This window comes from Cucumis sativus, chromosome 6 (genome assembly GCF_000004075.3).
Source record: "Cucumis sativus cultivar 9930 chromosome 6, Cucumber_9930_V3, whole genome shotgun sequence".
Classification (NCBI taxonomy): domain Eukaryota; kingdom Viridiplantae; phylum Streptophyta; class Magnoliopsida; order Cucurbitales; family Cucurbitaceae; genus Cucumis; species Cucumis sativus.
This window is the reverse complement of record NC_026660.2, coordinates 27132782-27154176: the sequence shown is the minus strand read 5'-3', so window position 1 is coordinate 27154176 and position 21395 is coordinate 27132782. Positions and strand designations below refer to the sequence as shown.

The 21395-nt window shown below is 30.6% G+C and overlaps 4 protein-coding genes and 1 pseudogene across 4 annotated transcripts; 1 reads left to right on the top strand and 4 right to left on the bottom strand.

The window, feature by feature from the left end:
- Positions 1-934: 934 nt before the first annotated feature.
- On the bottom strand, positions 935-3712 carry LOC101204260 (cytochrome P450 CYP736A12). The gene is made up of 2 exons (XM_004153424.2): positions 2793-3712; positions 935-2322 (listed from the first exon to the last, which is right to left on the bottom strand). The coding sequence occupies exons 1-2, from the start codon at positions 3672-3674 to the stop codon at positions 1708-1710; spliced, it is 1497 nt and encodes a 498-aa protein (XP_004153472.1). The 5' UTR covers positions 3675-3712; the 3' UTR covers positions 935-1707.
- Positions 3713-4493: 781 nt separating this feature from the next.
- On the bottom strand, positions 4494-6624 carry LOC101204017 (cytochrome P450 CYP736A12). Its single transcript, XM_011659696.2, has 2 exons — positions 5624-6624; positions 4494-5162 (listed from the first exon to the last, which is right to left on the bottom strand). The coding sequence occupies exons 1-2, from the start codon at positions 6500-6502 to the stop codon at positions 4548-4550; spliced, it is 1494 nt and encodes a 497-aa protein (XP_011657998.2). The 5' UTR covers positions 6503-6624; the 3' UTR covers positions 4494-4547.
- A 2674-nt stretch (positions 6625-9298) lies between these two features.
- Positions 9299-11288, top strand: LOC101213764 (annotated as a pseudogene).
- A 392-nt stretch (positions 11289-11680) lies between these two features.
- Positions 11681-14541, bottom strand: LOC101213527 (cytochrome P450 CYP736A12). Its single transcript, XM_004143520.3, has 2 exons — positions 13575-14541; positions 11681-12388 (listed from the first exon to the last, which is right to left on the bottom strand). Exons 1-2 carry the CDS (start codon positions 14460-14462, stop codon positions 11747-11749), a joined length of 1530 nt encoding a protein of 509 aa, XP_004143568.3. The 5' UTR covers positions 14463-14541; the 3' UTR covers positions 11681-11746.
- A 1911-nt stretch (positions 14542-16452) lies between these two features.
- LOC101213285 (cytochrome P450 CYP736A12-like) lies at positions 16453-19441 on the bottom strand. Its single transcript, XM_031886709.1, has 2 exons — positions 18465-19441; positions 16453-17214 (listed from the first exon to the last, which is right to left on the bottom strand). Exons 1-2 carry the CDS (start codon positions 19350-19352, stop codon positions 16573-16575), a joined length of 1530 nt encoding a protein of 509 aa, XP_031742569.1. The 5' UTR covers positions 19353-19441; the 3' UTR covers positions 16453-16572.
- Between the last annotated feature and the right edge of the window lie 1954 nt (positions 19442-21395).

The window sequence follows — 21395 nt, the reverse complement described above, 5'->3', positions numbered from 1 at the left end:
AAGTTACATAAATGAGGTCTTAAATGGTTGAAATTTGAATATAGTATTGATTGCATCCTTGAAGTTTTAAAAGTTGGGTTATTAATTCTGTAGCACATTTATAAAGCTCAAAAGGAAATTCGAAATCGACGGCGGTGAGAGATAAAATCATCCTGTCTTAAATTTATATTAATTATATCAAATATCAAAATAAGATAATATTGGTAATTTCATCTAATTCAAGTAGTCTACCCACTTTAAAACACATGAATTTGCTATTATTTGGTAGTAACTACACAAATTTATAAATATAGTAAAATCGAGAGAAAAAAGGTTTATTGTTATTGGTGGTATTACTATTAAGAGTCTGAAAGTTATTATTATTATTAAGTAGTTACTCGCAAAAAAAAATATAATATTAATTTCATTAAATTACATTATGTTACACGTAACAATCAAATTAATATATGCAAGGAGGGTCCATGATATGAGTTTTACTAGAGCTAGGGTACACAAAGGCAACGAAGCCCATAACACACGGTAATTTTCTGGTATCACAAGAGTATACCTACTCTTTCTATTCACATAAAAACCTAACTTCACTTCGTAAATATTATTTTCTAAGTATTGATTGACTCTGTGCTGTTGTTAAAAGCATACTAACATAGTAAGTGATAATTAATACGATCGTTAGTGTTATTCATTTTAATTTTGTAGATGGTAAATTGAAGTAACTGTCAAATCTTGAGCTAAAGGACAAGTTAACTAACAACATACAATTTGGAAGATTTGAAAGCTACTTCCAATCAAAACAATGTAAAAGTTGAGCTAATCCAAATAATAAACTTGTTAAAATAATAAAACTAGACATGTGATAAATTTTGGCATTTTTTTTTTTAAAATCTGAGTAGTGATAAGGAGTTTTGTTGGAAATTACATTTTCATATGTCTAATCATATATTTTAGCAATTGAAAAGTGAATATATTAGTGGAAACTAAACAGTCATGTTTAATTACTTACCAGCAGGATAGCTTTGATGGTGGATCATATCGATCAATAGGGTAGTCTCGGTTTCTTGAGATTCCATGATGTCCAACATGGCATCTACGTCTTCTTTGTTATCAATTGTTATTATTATTCTTGGATTATTCAAGGATGTTCGTCTATGATCCTTCCAAGAAAACTATCAAATACTTTATGAACAGATTTTGCACCGACGGCTCAATCCTTGGAGATCAGGAGCAGCAATAAAAGGAATGAAATCCCCCCAAGTTAAAAGCTCCAGTTACTTTGAAGGCCTCTTCTACCATCGATCTACTTTAAACCCTTTTCATCAAGTTCTTTATCTTCATATGTCTTTCTAAAAACCATTAACATGTGCACTTCTTGCAGCCTCACGTAGCTCCTTAATCAACAATAACTCCACTTTCTTTCCCTCTCATTGATTTGAAAGAATTAACTTTGTGGCTGCTAAGCAACTCCAGAATGCATATTTTGTGCAGGTTTACGTTGCCTAAAAAGGTCCATAGTTTTCAATAGTTATGCTATTTTGAGCAAATATACATGTGCTTGAAAGTATATATAAGAATAATTATTAGACATAAAATAGAAAAATAGCATAAAAATTCACGACTAAACATCCAATAATACTTAAACCAAATCCAACTTTTTGTTCGTATATAATGGATGTGTGCAGCACTCCAACAATCACGTTTAACTTCAACTTGTTAGTTGCGAAGACGGTAAGTAGGAATGAGCATAAGCTCCTGAGCTCTAGGACAGGTTAAACCAAATTCTTCCTCCATATCCAAATCAGTTGCCAACATACAATTTGGAAGCTCCCAATCAAAACAATGCACAAGATTAGCCACCACAAGTGAAACTATAAGTAATCCTAAATGTATTCCAGGACAACTTCGACGACCTGATCCAAACGGAATCAAATGAAAGTCTCTCCCTTTCACATCAGCTAAGCTATGGATGAATCTTTCCGGAAAGAATTTTTGTGGGTCAATCCATACATTTGGGTCTTGCCCAATTGACCAAGCGTTGACAAATATACGCGATTTCTTAGGAATATGAAAACCATCAACCGTACAATCTTCAAGAGACTCGTGTGGAACTAACAAGGGAGCAGGTGGATGCAGCCTTAAAACCTCTTTAATGACCATTCCCAAATATTGTAAGTGTTCTAAATGAGATTCTTCAACCATTCTATTTAAACCAACCACTTTCTCTAATTCCACTTGTAATTCCTTCATTGCTTGTGGATGTTTGATGAGCTCCGCTAGTGCCCAATCAATTGCTGTGGCTGAAGTGTCCATTGCTGCCGACAGCACATCCTAAATATATACATATTTATTTAGTAATAATTAATGGTGAGGTTTTTAATATGAGATCAAAAATGGGGGAAAATTCGAAATGAGACAGATGCATTCCACTACTTTTATTTTTTTAATTATAGTTCTTGTTTAATATTAAAATGCCTCTTTTGGATACATTAAAGAAACATGTTAATCGTATTTGCAAAAATTTTGTACTTTATAAATATTTATCTTCCTCATAGACAAGTCCTATGGCATAAGAGAATTTCAACTTTCAAATTATGTCCCATGAGGGCTCTCTACAATGAGGTTGCTATATATCAACATTATAAAAGAAGAAAATTATGAAAATGTTATAGAAATGCATCAACAAGTCTAAAACGAAAAATATTTTGGAATAAATTAGATTTTTAATTGAGGGGTTTACGCAATACAAATTCATTTTTACCCAAAAAAAAAAAAGTATAGATGGAAAGAAATGTACTTACAAGAGCAATAGCTTTAATATTAGAGCGATCAATTTGATATCCATCAGGGTCTTGTGAGGACATCATGATATCCAACAAATGGTCCATAAAATCTTTGTTTCTATTTCCATCTTTGGACTCAATATGTTCTTCAATAATCCTCTCAAAAAACCCATCAAATTCCTTCAGAACAAAAGTAGCACGACGATTCAAGCCTTGAATATCAAATGGAGCAACAAAAGGAATATAATCCGCCAAATTAGGAGCAATTACTAATTGCATACCTTCTTGTATCACTGCCTTAAACCCTCTCTCACCAAATTCCTCATCTCTATATTTCTTCCCAAACGCCATCAAACAAGTCATGTCAGCAATCAAAGAAGTCACTTTCGAACTCAATCTCACAACCATGCGGTCTGTCGAAGCTGTTTTAAGATACTCAATCAACTCCCGAACCTCCTTCTTCCTCATGGATTTAAATGAGTTGATTTTGAGAGAGCTGAACAATTCGAGCGTGCACATTTTGCGGATGTTGCGCCAATACGAACCGTATGGAGCAAATACCAAATCTTTTTTACCATATGTCATAATGCTGGAAGTGTGGATTAGGGGCCGGCTTGCAAATACGTGGTCGTGGGTCTTGAGGAACAGCTTGGCTGCGTGAGGAGATGAGACTATGATGGTGTGAACCAGGCCTAATTTCATGTGCATTATGGGTCCATATTTCTGGGATAAACGATGAAGATCTCTATGAGGAAGCTTTCCTATCAAATGAAGGCTTCCAAAAATGGGAAACCCTTTTGGACCAGGAGGCAAATTCTTGCCTTTGAACTCCCACGAGTACTGTAGGAGAAACGCAAGAACAATTATTGTAATAGCGACGATCACCCAAATCCAAGCCATGCTTTCCGTCTAAAACAAGCTCCATTATTTTTCATTTGAGAATTATATATAAGAAAATTATTATAAATAACAAAAATGCAGAAAATATACACAATATATAGCTAAATTTTGAATTTTATTTATGGTAGACAAGGATAGATTTCTATCAATTTTATAAATATTAGAGGTCTTACATACTTTGGCTACATTTTTTGTTTGGATGTTTAATAAAATCTCTGATTTCGATCACAAGTTTTTATACATTTTTGTATTAGCTAGATGTTTATATCCTATCTCCATGATATATATTAATTTCTTTTCTAAGATGTGGCTTCAAATGAAACATGTTAAAGCAATTATATGGGTTGAGAATCTTAATTGTGAATTTTATTTTATATCACTAGTTTGTGTTTATAATATGTGTGTAAATTATCGTTCTAGAATAGTTCGTACCCTATTATGTTATATGTGGTCATGAACAGAGATTGAAACAAATGGAGGTAGAAAATCACGTTGCATTTTAGGACCTTGTGGTTCTCGTCATTCTTACAATCTCAAGGTATCTTCATAAGCACTGCCAACAATTACATTTGATCACACACACTCATATGATTTTTTGTCTTCTCCCTTCATCGATTGTGACCTTTATTTTTTAAAAAAGTCACGTAATTAAAGATTGTGGTTTGCTATTTTCTTTGTTTTTTGTTTTATTTTTAATTGAGATACAACAACTTGTGAAACCATCCGATATTCTTTTGTTACGTTGCATCTTTCACCTGTAAATGGGGAGATTCAATTTTGAAAGTTTTTTTTGATTGAAAGAGGAAAGAAACTGAATAATTGGAACATACACAACTTTAAAAGTTAAAAGCTATCATTATTGAAAAAAGCATATTAAATTCGAAGACGGTATCTTGGAATGACTATAAGGTCATGAAGTCTAGGACAAGTTAAACCGAATTCTTCAGTCATATCCAATTGAGAAGCTGGCATACCATTTGAAAGCATCCAATCAAAACAATGTACAAGTTGAGCCAACACAAATTGAACCAAAGTTAAGCCTAATTGCATTCCAGGACAGCCTCTTCGACCAGATCCAAACGGAATCAATTGGAAATCTCTTCCTTTCACATCCACTTGACTATCTATGAACCTTTCAGGATCAAACTTATGAGGATCAATCCACGAATTTCGGTCTCTTCCAATGGCCCATACATTGATTATTATACGTGATTTCTTAGGTATATGAAAGCCATCAACAATACAGTCTTGAAGTGATTCGTGGGGTAATAATAATGGGGCTGGTGGATATAGTCTGAAAATTTCTTTAACCACCATTTTCAAATACTCTAATCTTTCTAAATCTGATTCTTCCACAATCTTATCCAAACCAATTTCATTTTCTAATTCCTCTTGTAGTTTCTTCATTATATGTGGATGTTTAATTAGCTCTGACATTGCCCATCCTATCACAGTTGCTGATGTATCCATTCCTGCACTTAGCATATCCTATACATAATACAAAAATATTATATATTCAACATAATTATACACTATATATATGTATGTGTATATATATATATAATGTTTACCTTTTTTCAGAAAAAAAAAGAGAGAAAAGATTTTGAGCTTTTACATATATCATTCCTGCTCTGCTTTTCCTACAATGTAATATTTAACGAAACTACCTGAAATTTGTTTTCTCTTCCTTTATCCAAGCAACCATCGTTTAATTAAACACAATAAAACAAAGTAGATTAAATTAAGAGAGCACACCAAGTCAATACATTATGCTAATTGAGTTCTAATTTTTTAAAATTTCAAATATATTAAGGAGTTGTTGGAGTTGTTGAACACAAAATTAGAATTATTTCACGTACTATCATAACATTTGTTTGTAAGTTAGGGAGTAAATGTGTATTAAAATGAATGAATATATGTATATATATATATATAGCATGGATCCATACCAGCATTATAGCTTTAATAGCAGAGCGATCAATCTGATAATCAGTTTCTTCTTGGAAATTCATAAGCTCCAACATAACATCCACAAGATCTTTAGTCTTCTTGTCACCCTTAGCCTCAAGATGTTCGTTAACAATCCTCTCAAGAAACCCATCCAACACTTTATGAACACATTGCATTCGATTATTCAATCTTTGAACATCAAACCTTGCAATAAAAGGAAAAAAATCCCCCAAATTAGGAGTAGCAGCTAATTGTGAACCTTCTTGTATCGTAGCTTTAAAACCCCTTTCATCAATCTCTTCATCTCCATATTTCTTCCCAAATGCCATCAAACAAATAAGGTCAGTTGTAAGTGACGTAACTTTAGCACTCAGATTCACAACAGCTTTGTTGTGAGCAACTTCTTTTAAGTACTCAATCAACAAACCAAGCTCGTGTTTTCTCATAGGCATGAAAGAGTTGATTTTAAGGTTACTAAGCAATTCAAGAGTGCACATTTTACGCATGTTGCGCCAATAAGGACCATATGGGGCAAAAACTAAGTTCTTTTGCCCATAATTCATTTGCTTTGAGGCTTCTAAAAGGGGCCTGCTTGCAAAAACAAGGTCATGAGTTTTGAGGAAGAGTTCAGCAGCTTTAGGAGAAGAGACTATGATTGTGGGAACAAGACCTAATTTTATGTGCATAATGGGTCCATATTTTTGGGATAATATATGAAAATCTCTATGAGGGAGCTTTCCTAATAAATGGAGACTACCAACAAAGGGAAATCCTATAGGACCAGGAGGCAATTTTTGGGCTTTGAAGGGGTAGAATTTGAAGAGAAGAGTGAGAGCAAGAAGAGCTAATGTAGAAATAATGGCAAAAATCAAAGCCATATGAACCAAATTTTGGAGACTTCAGTGTTTGGGGGATTTGGTGTTGGAATGGAAGAAGGATATAGAGATGAAAGTTAGGTTGGGCTAATTGTCAAGATAAACATCTTTTTGGTTTAGGCCCTACTTGATTTATTGATACTGATCTGTTGTTTTTGTTTTTTCTTTGGCAGAGTGGATGAATTTGAACCGCAACTATTTTCCAAATACCCAATTGATCGTACTACGTAGCTGATCTGCAAAGAACAAAATCTTGGGAAAATACAATCAAGGTTGCTAGAAACAAAGTCTTTTTTGTTTCAATTTAATTTTAGTTCAGCTTTCCATTCAAATACAAGATTTCAAGAGGCAACTTAAGCAAAAGACTAAAGTGCGTTCCCATACCTTTTAAGGTAATTTAGATTGTGGGTTTGGATCGTCTTTTCCAAATGTTTAAATTAAAAAATAAGTTGTTTTAAAGAAAAAAAAAATTCATGTATTTGACAATTATCTAAAATAAATTTTGAAAAATCAAGTTTATAAAATAAGTTATTTTAGGGTAAATGTTTACAAACCAACTTTTAGAAAAATAAACTTGGAATGTTTTAACGGTTTTAATCTCTTCTAATTTGTGTAAAAAAATTTAGTCACCACTTTCGTTGATCCCCACTAGCCAACCTCCAACCACTATTCATGCCACAACCGTTGACAATCATTTTTCAATAACCACTGCTGATAGCCTTTCAAACCATCATTTTTGATAGACTGTTTTGAAAGCTAAATCTAAATTTTGTTATATTTATCAACTTTGTATCGTAATATCTAAAGTTAAAACTTTGTAAAGAAAAAAAAGGTAAACTTAACCGTTAATCACGGAGATAAACATCACATTAACTGAGCTAAAAGTATGATAATATGAATCTTTAAAAAATTATTGAATGAAAATGGGAGAAAAAAAGGTGGGTATGAAAAGTAAAGAAATATAATTTCATGAAATTGAATGGTGTTTGTATTATTAAGGGAATTAGTTAGAGGTTGAATGCACCAACACCACATGTTAGTAAAAGTAGAGCTATATATTCAAAGGGCAATCATAATTTGTAAAACCCCACCAATAATTAATCGATGAAATGAAACTCCATCAATCATTTTTGTACAAAAACTCGTGAATCATAATTAAGTGCATACCTAATTATTAATTATATGATATTAGATTTTAAGTTATTAAATTTCCAAATAAGGACCATAAATACGAAATCGCCGTAGTCAATTAGTTAAATGACCTCATTAATTTCAATATTTTAGCAAAAGAATTCCGAACCATTTTAAAATATAACAAAATTGAATCTAAAAACTAAATTTTTACAAATATATAACAAAATTTTATATTATAAAATTTAAATATTTTTGGACAATTTTTCTATAATTTTCAAATCATAATTAATATTTTTTAAAGGAAAGTTTAAGTATATTTTTTCATTTAACATGTAAGGTAAACATTCAAGCATATATATCCATAGAAAATATTTTATAGTACTTTTTAATCTTGTTAAGTCTTTAATTAATTTTTTCTTCTAACTATTTCAGAGTTTTTCTTTCAATTTAATTCCTACTGTTCCAAGTTAGTTTTAATTTGGTAAAATATATTTTATATATATTTTGATTTATAAAGTTTCGACTCAAAACTTTAAGTTTAGTCAATAATTAAAACTAATATAATATCTAACTTTCCTTCTCATTTATGAGCTTAAAATTTGAAGTGAAAATTAATAATGATCGGAGAAGAAACTACACATGGACTTGAAAACATAACTTTCCTAGACCACATGTTCTAATTATCCATCTAAATCACCAATTGACCTAAATATTTAAACTTATGGATAAAGACAAATTTAACATAATATCTAACAATTTGGTTATTATGGTTTTAACTCATAAGTAATCTACCTGAAAAATTTACTACATATGAAAACTCACTTTTTTTAAGACATATTGCAAGAGAGGCAAAAGCTCCACGAGAAACGGTTAAACATCACAAGACATAAGCAAAAAAATCATCCAGGGTAACAAAAATGGGGATGTAAATCCAACCTCAAACTTTGCACTCAACATTGTGAGCAAGGGTATATATACTTATTACGACAAATATAGTTATAAATGATAATCTTGTGATGACCACAATTATATTTTAATTTAAGAAAATTGTCAAATTTCAATATATATCAATAATAGACATTTATATGTGTTTATGAGTGACATTAATAACGAATATAAAAAATCTAAAATTTTATTATAATTTGTAAATATTTTAATTTATAAGCCGTTATTAGAGTAATTAATTAGCTTATTAATAGAAACTAGTAGGTCAGTTACCATATTTAATGTAGAAATTAAAAATATGTGCGGCATAATCAATATGATAATGTTTTGTGAAGGCGAAAATTATAACGCGAGCTATAGATCAATTAACATGAACCAACTTTTTTAGTTTTCAACTTTTTGGTTTTGATTTTGAAAATAGTCATAAAATATAGACAACAATTCCTAGAAAACTTTGATTTTCAAAAATCAAACGGTAATTATTTAATGTAGCCTTAAAAACTAATTTTAAAAAATGTAAAAAAGTTAGATCTTACTTTAATTTTTTTAAAAAAAAAGAAAGTGTTTTTGTTCTAACTAAAGAAAAACCAAAACGATTTTTAAAAAATTGGGATAAAACAATCATAAATTTCAAAACCAAAAACTAAAAACGGTCAGTTAACGATGAAAAACGTTTTATAAATAGAAATATATCAATATATTATAAACCCTACACATAACCTCACAAATACATCTCTAATATAATTGCCATGACTTGGATTATTTTGACCACAATTACACTCATCTTCCTTCTCCCTTACCTCTTTCAACAATGGCTTCTCAAGACCAAGTCCTTATGCAACAAACTCCCTCCTGGCCCAAAAGGGTTTCCAATTATTGGAAGCCTTCATCTATTAGGCAAACTCATTCACAGAGACCTTCATTACTTATCCCAAATATACGGTCCCATAATGCACATCCAATTAGGTTTTCTCCCCGCCATTATCGTCTCCTCCCCTAGAGCAACCGAGCTCTTCCTTAAAACTCACGACCTTCATTTTGCGAGCCGACCTCTTACCATCACTTCCAACCATATTTCTTACGGTAGAAAGGGCGTAGCTTTTGCTCAATATGGTCCTTATTGGCGCAATATTCGCAAGATGTGCACTCTTGAATTGCTTAGCTCCTTAAAAATCAACTCTTTTTCCTCAATGAGAAAGCAAGAGGTTGGTTCGTTGATTGAGGTCTTGAAGTGGCTGCTACAGATGGCGTGGCTGTGGATCTTACTTCTAAAATTTCTTGTGTTATTGGAGATATGATATGTGTAATGGTGTTGGGGAGAAAATATGAAGATAATGAGTTGGATGAAAAGGGGTTTAAGGGTTTGATACGAGAGGCTACACAATTAGCGGCAGCTCCTAATTTGGGAGATTTTATTCCTTTAATTGCAAGGTTTGATGTTCAAGGATTTGGGGGTCGTGCAAAAGCTGTTGGGAAAATATTTGATGGGTTCTTAGAGAGGATTGTTGAAGAACATGTTGTGTTCCAGAGGGATAATAAAGACAAGGATTTTGTGGATGTTTTGTTGGATTTGATGGGATCTCGAGAGTACCAAATTGATCGATCAAATATCAAAGCTATAATCCTGGTAAGTGAATTGATTGATTGAGAGTGTATCTTGGATTTCTTTTTTCTTTAGTGTTTAATTTGAAAGAGCTTGTTTTTAAATACAGCAAAAAGAAATTATTGTTTATTAGTGATAAGCCAAAAAATGGATAGATCTCTATAATAGATGAAATTTTGCTAAACTCTCATTTTAAATTATTTTAAAGAATGTATAACTAAACCTGAGAATATTTCTTAATTTTTTTGCAGGATTTCCTTATTGCAGCCGTGGATAGTACAACAACAACAATCAATTGGATGTTATCAGAACTTATTAAGAATCCACACATAATGAAAAAGTTGCAAGAAGAATTAGAAAAAGTGGTAGGACTGAATAGAATGGTGGAAGAATCAGACTTAAGTAACTTGAAATACTTGGAGATGGTAATAAAAGAGAGTTTGAGAATGCATCCACCAGTTCCATTAATTCCAAGAGAATGCATACAAGATTGCAATATAAATGGGTATCATATCCCTGAGAAATCAAGAATAGTAATAAATGCATGGGCCATTGGAAGAGATCCAAATACTTGGGTTGATCCTCACAAGTTTGATCCGGAGAGATTTTTGGAAAGTGAAGTGGATGTGAAAGGAAGAGATTTTGAACTAATTCCATTTGGATCGGGTCGAAGAGGCTGTGTTGGAATACAATTAGCTTTGGTTGTGGTTCGTCTTGTAGTGGCTCAATTAGTACACTGTTTTGATTTGAAGCCTCCCAATGGTATGTCACCCCTTGAATTGGACATGACAGAAATTTTGGGGTTGATCTGTCCTAGAGCCCAAAATCTTAAGGTGGTTCCCATTTTTCGTCTTTGTCGTAATTATTTATAAATCTACACTCAATGTCATCTCAAATCAAACTAATAGTTCAACCCAAGTAAATGGACACTTGAGAGAGAAAAAAAATTACCCATTTTGGATGTTGGAGTCGTCATCTTTCTTAAGGTAAGTATTTAAATTCACAGTAAGTATGAAGTTAGGTTGAAGTTAGAAAATCATTTTCCTTAATACATGTGAAGTGTAAAAGAAAACAAGTTATCCAAATAAATATAAGCAAGTTGAGTTATTTATACAAACTAAATATAAGCAAGTTGAGTTATTTATACAAACTAAAAACAAATGTGGACTATAACTAAAAATAAATGTGAACAGAATAGTCCAGTATCTCTTTCTATAAGTTTTTGAAACTATAACTAAAAATAAATGTGAACAGAATAGTCCAGTATCTCTTTCTATAAGTTTTTGAAACTAGATAACTTCATGTTTAAACAAATGATTAAAAGTGGATTATGAAATAAATAAACTTATAGATAAAATTATCGTTTTACAAGCTTCATTTTCAATTTAAAAAATCAAATAAAATGATTATTATTATCCATTTATTTCAATTAACGACCAGATGTGGCAAGAAAGATAAAATTTTCTATGTGTATTATCATTCATATATATGGAGAGCTTTTCAACCACTCTTTATCTTAATCATTATTATAATATCAACCATTACCTAGATATAATCTACATCATTCAAGAAGACGAATCCTTAGTACTAATTGAATCATTAAGACGAAAGGTAGGAATAACCATAAGATCTTCTGCTCTAGGACAAGTCAATCCAAACTCTTCGGTCATATCCAATTCAGATGGCAACATACCATTTGGAAGCTCCCAATCAAAACAATGCACAAGTTGAGCCAACAATAACCGAACCATAGTTAAGCCCAATTGCATTCCAGGACATCCTCTACGCCCACCACCAAATGGAATCAATTCAAAATCATTACCCTTCAAATCTATTTGGCTACCAATAAACCTCTCAGGAAAGAACTTGTGTGGATCATTCCAAACACTCGGGTCTCGCCCAATAGCCCATACATTCACTATTACTCTTGATTTCTTGGGAATATGGAACCCATCGACAGTGCAGTCTTCAAGAGACTCGCGTGGAATGGATAATGGACCTGCTGGATATAGCCTCATAATCTCTTTCACTACCATTTCCAAGTATTCTAAGTTTACTAAGTCAGATTCTTGAACCATTCTGTGTAAACCAACAACCTCTTGTAATTCATCTTGCATTTTCTTCATTACATCTGGATGTCTAATCAGCTCTGACATTGCCCATCCTATTGTTGTTGATGATGTATCCATTGCTCCTGCAAGCATATCCTAAAAGAACCCAACCAAAAACAGAAATACGTAATTAAGTAAAACTATTAATAACAATTGATTTCATTACTTCTAATTTATTATTGTGGGTCTCTCTACTTTTAAATTAAATCTTTCATACTATTAATTAAAAAATAGAAACCCAAGTATTATTTTTCAATAAGTGTGGAATATTCTTTTGTGTTCTTCCATAAACAAAGTTAAATAATAAAATTAACTAATTATAATAATTTGGATGCCGGCCTTCACAAGTATGTTTACCCTTTTTTTTTCTTTTTTCACATTATGAATATCAATAAATTTTACATCAATGTAAACAAGTTGATGTGGAACAAAGAAAAATAATAATTAAATAACCAGTTTTCAAACAAAAAAAAGTTATAAAAGTATAAAATAAATATAAATTAACTATGTTATATTTATAATTTTAAAATACTATAATACACTTAATTATTGTTTCTAAAACATCACCTCATCAATATCTAAAAGTTTTCGATGAAATCAACAAAATATTTATCTAAAATTGTAAAGAAAAATGGTTTGTAAATAACTTTTGAATTTGTGATGTTTTTTTGGGTAAATATTTCTGTGATTTCTTCTATATTTCAAAGATATCTGTCCACATGTTTTCTCTCTCTTCAGCCACCCCCATAATTGCACCGATAAGCAATAAATATAGTGTTCATTAAATAGGGGATAAGATAATTTAATTTAAAGTAAGTGTCACCATGATGTTTTCTCTTTTCTTTTTTTTTCTTTTTTTTTTTTGAGAAAATGTAAGATAGGTTAATGACCTATATTAAATAATTAAAACAAATCAGTAATCAATTGACAAAAAATTATTTTAAAGATTTATTAAACAACAATAACCAGTATTAAACTCAAAATTCATAACACCCTCATTTCCTTCAGTTCATTTGTTAAAAGAACCTTCCCACCACATTTGTTTTAAGAAAAAACACAAAGATTATATTTGTTTTGGTACACCAAATTATCCAATTATAACATATAATAACGTAGCAACTTAGTTCATTTTTGAAATATTTTAATTTTTTTAAGGTATGTGTTGGACAAAAATAAATATGCATCCAAATATTACCCTAAATATAATATATTTTTCTTTTAATCTAAAAAAGTTTGAGAAAACGTAGGATTAAAAAAAGTAGAAATAGAAGAATTGGCATACCAGCATTATAGCTTTAATAGCAGAACGATCAATTTGATACTCAGTTTGTTGAGAATCAATAAGATCCAACATAACATCAACAAAATCCCTAGTCTTCTTCCCACCTCTAGCCACAAGATGTTCATTAATAATCTTTTCAAGAAATTCATCATACACCTTATGAACACGTTTCATTTTACGAGTAAATCCTTGAAGATCAAGCCAAGCAATTGCCGGAATAAAATCCCCCAAATTAGGCGCAGCAGCAAACTGCATACCTTCTTGTATTACAGCCTTAAACCCTCTTTCATCAAAATCTTCATCTCCATATTTCTTCCCAAATTCCATCAAACAAATAATGTCAGTTGTAAGTGACGTAACTTTAGCACTCAGATTCACAACAGCTTTGTTATGAGCAGCTTCTTTTAAGTACTCAATCAACAAACCAAGCTCGTGTTTTCTCATAGGCATGAAAGAGTTGATTTTAAGGTTACTAAGCAATTCAAGAGTGCACATTTTACGCATGTTGCGCCAATAAGGACCATATGGAGCAAAGACTAAATTTTTTTGTTGATAAGAGATGTGTTTTGAAGCTTGTGAAGAGGGGCGGCTTGCAAAAATGAGGTCGTAGGTTTTGAGGAAGAGTTTGGCGGCTTGAGGGGATGAGACTATGATGGTGGGAACAAGCCCTAGTTTCATGCTCATTATGGGTCCATATTTTTGGGATAATTCGTGGAGATTTCTGTGAGGGAGTTTTCCTAGTAAATGGAGGCAACCAAAAATGGGAAACCCTTTTGGCCCTGGAGGGAATTTTTTGGGTTTGATTTGGGTTTTGAATAGCCATGAATGTGAGATTAGAAGAGCAAGGAGGAGAGTGATGACGACGACGACGACCAAAATCAAAGCCATAGGCTCTTTTTTAGTGTCTCTCTACTGTTGGGACGGCTTAGATTTTGTTCAAATGAGATGATAGTGTTGGGGTCTTGGATATGTAGTTGAGATTATAAATAGATGGGTTGGGTTGTGTGAAAAAGGATAAAACAATGATAAAGATATGCATCAAATATCAACTAAGATTGAGAGTGGTTTTGAAAATAAGAAAAAGTATTAGTTCAATTTTAATTATATTAGTATGAAAATTTTGGTTTAAGACGGTAAAATTCAACGTGAAATTTTTAAAAAAAAATGTGTTTTAGAATAATTTTAGATAAACAAGTGCTTTAAATTATTTTAAAATCGATCTCAAACCTACACTTTCTTTGATCTCTACCTTTATTTTATCAATATAACTATAAAATTAAAATTTCAATATAGACATATTTTAATTTTAACCTTTGGAGTGTCTTTAGGTGATGATTGGTGAATGGTGAGCGTATTTTTGGGTTTTAATTTCTTTTAAAGAAATTGATTATTATTATTTTTTACTATGTTAAAAAAGATTATACATGATATAAATGCAACCTATTTTGCACATAATTATTGTCGATTTTCTTTTATCTTGGTTTTCTCATACTTACTTTTTGTTGCAACCACTAAATAAATAACTTTTTATTCATGAAATTTTATGGTTTCATGCCAAGCTACAATACAGCATAATCCAATCAAAATTAAAATTAAATTAAAGTTAACAATATCTCAAAACATAATAGACATTATTGGTCCTCCGACATTGTTGCTTATTTTAATAGTTCTAACATCCATCCGGATTTATGTCCAAACAAACATGTCGACCAATATTTAGTAACTTAATTATTGATGTCGATATTTTATTAATAGAACTTAAAAAATTAGAATTTCACTAACAACATCGACATATTTTATATTCGATGACATAGAGGAGTGAAGTGACGAGAATATCTTTTTTTTTTGTGTATTCTTTTATCATCAAATGTTGACAACATGGAATATGAATACGATCTCTTTCTTCACCATAAAAAAAGATTCTTTTTTTTAATGTTAATTTTTTTATAATGAAAATAGTAATTATTCATGTAATCTTAAATAAATATATAATGTATAGTTTAAAATTAGAGGTTGATCTAGTTACAAGGAGACTATAAGATTATATTTAACATTTATTAAAGTACATATATTTTGTTTTGAATAAAATGAAGAAAAAATTATGTGAGTTGAAAATGAAAAATTGTTGTGGTTTTATCCAACTGTTCTGAACTTCAACACACCCATTCCCTATCAAAATTAAATGTTCAAAGTAAAGTCCATCCCACATTCTCTCACTCTAGTTCAAACACCCATGGTGGACGTTGTTCCAATTGTTTATCGCTTTGAATTTATTTACCATGTAACAGTTTGGGTACATAATTTTAACCAAAAACAGAAGAGATGAGTTTATTTTAAATTTGTTAAAAATGTAATATTTAAAAGTATAGGAATCGAAATAATATTTTATTTAAAATATTAAACCCATAAAAATTTGATGTGATGGTCGTGATAATTATGATGAATGGTCAATATGATTTGTGTAAAGTTGGTACACTCTTGTTCACGTCTTTGTGAGATATAAATTACAAAAACAAATTCTTTGTACTGATAGATCACTGCCAAATACTTTCTTTGTCCATGCTTACAAATGTATCATTGATTGGGCATGGCTTGGAGTTTTGGCCACTCTTATACTCATCCCCCTTTTTAATTTCCTTACCTTTTTCCTGTTTCCATTTATTTTTTTAATAAAAATAAATCAAAATTCAATAACAAAATTCCAAAGTAATTTGTATAAAAAATTTGTGAACAAAAAGACCATGTATATTTTTAAAAAGTTTTCAAAACTATATACGTAAAATATCATTTTACGAGCTTCATTTTTAATTTAAATAATCAAATAATTATCAAATAAGACGAATGTTATTCATTTATTTCAACTAACGGGAAGAAGTGGTAAAGGATGATAAAAGTTTCTATGTATATTATTATTTATATAAAGAGAGTATTTCAATCACTCTTTATCTTGACCATTATTATATATTATCAATCATTACTTATATATTATCTAGGTTATTCAAGAAGACAAATTCTTAGTACTAATTGAATCATTAAGACGAAAGGTAGGAATAACCATGAGATCTTTTGCTCTAGGACAAGTCAATCCAAATTCTTCGGTCATATCTAATTCAGATGGCAACATACCATTTGGAAGCTTCCAATCAAAACAATGCACAAGTTGAGCCAACAATAACCGAACCATAGTTAAGCCCAATTGTATTCCAGGGCATCCTCTACGCCCACCACCAAATGGAATCAATTCAAAATCATTACCCTTCAAATCTATTTTGCTACCAATAAACCTCTCAGGAAAGAACTTGTGTGGATCATTCCAAACACTCGGGTCTCGCCCAATAGTCCATACATTTACCATTACTCTTGATTTCTTGGGAATATGGAACCCATCGACAGTGCAGTCTTCAAGAGACTCGCGTGGAATCAATAATGGACCTGCTGGATATAGCCTCATAATCTCTTTCACTACCATTTCTAAGTACTCTAAGCTTACTAAGTCAGATTCTTGAACCATTCTGTGTAAACCAACAACTTCTTGTAATTCATCTTGCATTTTCTTCATTACATCTGGATGTCTTATTAGCTCTGACATTGCCCATCCTATTGTTGTTGATGATGTGTCCATTGCTGCTGCAAGCATATCCTACAAGAAGTACCCAACACAATAAATATAAACTAAAGGGATAGAGTATGGGGATGACAATGCATTTAATAGTACAAACAACCAAATAAATAAATAAGATAAACCAAGTTTTTTTTCCCTATATTTGTGGAATATTCTTTTGTGTTGTTCAATAAAGGTAAATAATAAAGATAATTTGAATGCCGACCTTCACAAGTATGGTTACCATATATTTTTCTTTCACATTATATATTTCATTACATAAATATCAATAAATTTTAAATCAATGTTAGTGGATCTCATATAATAGACAAGTTAATGTAGAACAAGGAAAAAAGTTTACAACAACCAGTTTTCAAAATCTAAATCATATCATAAGTACAAGTTTATTGAAAAATAGCAGTGAAAATCTAGGGATAAATCACAAACTCCATTATATTTTAAATTTTTTAGTAATGTTATTATACACCTTTATTATTTCTAAAAATAGTATCCAATAATTGACAAAATATTTATCCAAAAGCAAAAAATGGTTTGTAAATCACTTTTGAATTTTAGTGATATATTTATTCTTGGGTAAATATTTAGTGATTTCTTTTATATTTCAAAGATATCTGTCCACTTCTGTTCTATCGCTCTTCAGCCATCCTCATAATTGCACCGATAAAAAGTAAATATACTGTTTTTCTTAGTTCATTAATTAGGGGATAATATAATTTAATGTAAAGTAAGTGTCTCCATGATAATTTTTTTTTGTTTTTTGTTTTTTTTTTTTTACATTAAATGTAAGATTAAATGTCTTTAACCAACATGGACAGGTAAAAATTTTCAAAATGAGTTGTTCAATCGACACTAATTTAAATTTCATGTTTAATATAACTATAAACTAAATTAGAACTTTAAAAATGTTGAATATGATAGGTTAATGACCTATATTAAATACATAAATAAAAATTTTAATAATCAATAATTGACACAAAATTATTTTAAAGATTTATTAAACAATAATCATCAAAATCAAACACAAAATTCATAACAATCTCCTTTCTTCAGCACATATGTTAAAGAACCTTCCCACCACATTTGTTAGGTTAATAAAAAAATATAAGAAAAAACACAAAAAAAAACGTTTGTTTTTTTAACCTTTCATTATAATTGGATAGCAATTTATTATTCTTTTTAAGGTAAGTGATGTACAAAAATAAAAATATAAAAAGTTTGAGAAGACGTAGGATTGAAAAGATAGAAATAGAAGAAAGAGGTAGGCATACCAGCATTATAGCTTTAATAGCAGAACGATCAATTTGATACTCAGTTTGTTGAGAACCAATAAGATCCAACATAACATCAACAAAATCCCTAGTCTTCTTCCCACCTCTAGCCACAAGATGTTCATTAATAATCTTTTCAAGAAATTCATCATACACCTTATGAACACGTTTCATTTTACGAGTAAATCCTTGAAGATCAAGCCAAGCAATTGCCGGAATAAAATCCCCCAAATTAGGCGCAGCAGACAACTGCATACCTTCTTGTATTACAGCCTTAAAACCCCTTTCATCAATTTCTTCATCTCCATATTTCTTTCCAAATGCCATCAAACAAATAATGTCAGTTGTAAGTGACGTAACTTTAGCACTCAGATTCACAACAGCTTTGTTATGAGCAGCTTCTTTTAAGTACTCAATCAACAAACCAAGCTCGTGTTTTCTCATAGGCATGAAAGAATTGATTTTAAGGTTACTAAGCAATTCAAGAGTGCACATTTTACGCATGTTGCGCCAATAAGGACCATATGGAGCAAAGACTAAATTTTTTTGTTGATAAGAGATGTGTTTTGAAGCTTGTGAAGAGGGGCGGCTTGCAAAAATGAGGTCGTGGGTTTTGAGGAAGAGTTGGGCGGCGTGAGGGGATGAGACTATGATGGTGGGAACAAGCCCTAGTTTCATGCTCATTATGGGTCCATACTTTTGGGATAATTCGTGGAGATTTCTGTGAGGGAGTTTTCCTAGTAAATGAAGGCAACCAAAAATGGGAAACCCTTTTGGCCCTGGAGGGGATTTTTTGGGTTTGATTTGGGATTTGAATAGCCATGAGTGTGAGATTAGAAGAGCAAGGAGGAGAGTGATGAGGACGACGACGACCAAAATCAAAGCCATAGGCTTTTTCTTAGTTTCTCTCTACTGTTGGAACGGCTTAGATTTTGTTCAAATGAGATGAGAGTGTTGGGGTTTTGGATATGTTGTTGAGATTATAAATAGGTGGGTTGGGTTGTGCGAAAAAAGGATAAATGTTAAATAATAAAGGTATGGATCAAATATCAACCATGTTTGAAAATAAGAAAAAGTATTTTAGTTGAATTTTAATTTTGTTAGTGTGAAAATTTTGGATTAAGACGGTAAAATTCAACCTGAAATTGTAAAATTGTGTTCTAGAATAATTTAAAATAAACTAGATTACAGTGTGATTTAAATTATTTTAAATCAATCTCAAATGGTCTATCTTTATTCTTATGAAAAATAATAAAATAAATTAAAATATTTAATGTTTCTCTTTTTTTAAGAAAATAAAATTTAAAGCATGTAAGATATTTTGTGATATAACTATGAAACTAAAAAATCAATATATTTATTTAAATTTGCGTTGGACGTTAGCAATAATGGAAGAGTTGAGTGGTGACTGGTGAGGGTATTTTTGGGTTTTAATTTTTACTTGAGAAATGGCTGATGGGTATTTTTCGTTTGGTATAGACATTGATAACAATGGATGCATGTCCTTTTCTTGGATTAATTGTTTGTGACCTAACTTTAATTACGGCCATCAAAACACAGATTAAACAAAATTAATCATTTTGCATCCCAAAAAATAATTTAATAAAGATAGATGTAATTTTAAAAAATATTATACATGATATAAATTATCATGCAACTTATGCTATACCTACGTCTAATTATTGTCAACTTTCATTTATCTTATTTTTTTTTATACTTACTTTTTTGTAGTGGTCACTAAATAACTTTCTATTCTTGAAATTTGATAGTTGTATAGGAAACTATAATCTAATCTAATCCAATCAAATTTTTAATTAAATTAAAGTTAATAACATCCCATAACATAATAGCCATGGGTCCTCCCACATTGCTTTAACAATGTTGCTTATTTTAATAGTTCAACATCAATCTATATTTATGTCTAAACAAATAAAAACATCATCAACCAATATTTAGTAACTTAATTATTGACGTCAATATTTTACCAACATGCCTTTATGAATGTAACTTAAAAAATTAGAATTTCACTAACAGCTACATATTTTATATGAATGAGTAAAGTGACTAGAGTATTTTTTTTATTTTTTATGATTGAATATGTAATTTGTTATAATGAAAATAGTAATTATTCATCTAACCTCAAATAAATGTAATGTATAGTTTAAAATTAGATGTTGATCTAGTTAGAAGGAGAGTATAAGATTATATTTAACATTTATATGAAAAATTGTCTTGGGTTTTATTCAACTGTTCTGGAGTTGACTTGGACGACGTAAACAACTTTTGAGCCATCATAATTGAGATGCTAAACTCCAACACACCCAATCACTATCAAAATAATATCTATCTCAGATTTGCTAGATCTAGTTGGAAGTCTCGAGTGGGATGTAATTTCAATTGTCTATCACTTCAATAATTTTTACCACAACTACATTTAAACTTTTTATTCATTTTCATTTTATTTTTATTGAATTTAGTTAGTAGACATTTTCATTATGAATGAAAACAGTGTCTTCAATTATGTATTGCTTGTTTTGAATTCATGTACCATGTAAATTTAGTAAAAAAAAATTGGAGACGTCATTTTAATTAACAATGTACAATAATAATTCAATATTTAAAAGTACTGGAATTGAAATAAATCGATAAAGATTTGACTTGATGCTCGGGGCTAAAATAAATGATTGATATATTTTGTGTAAAGTATGTTCGTGAGATATATATTAATTACAAAGCTACACTCTTTTGTGATATATAGACTACTGCCAAATACTTTCTTTGTCCAAGCATAATTACAAATGTATCATTAGATTGGGCATGGCTTGGACTTTTGGCCACTCTTATACTCATCTCCCTTTTTTAATTTCATTACCTCTTTCCTGTTTCCATTTATTTTTATAATAACAAAACTCCAAAGTAATTTGTCTACTT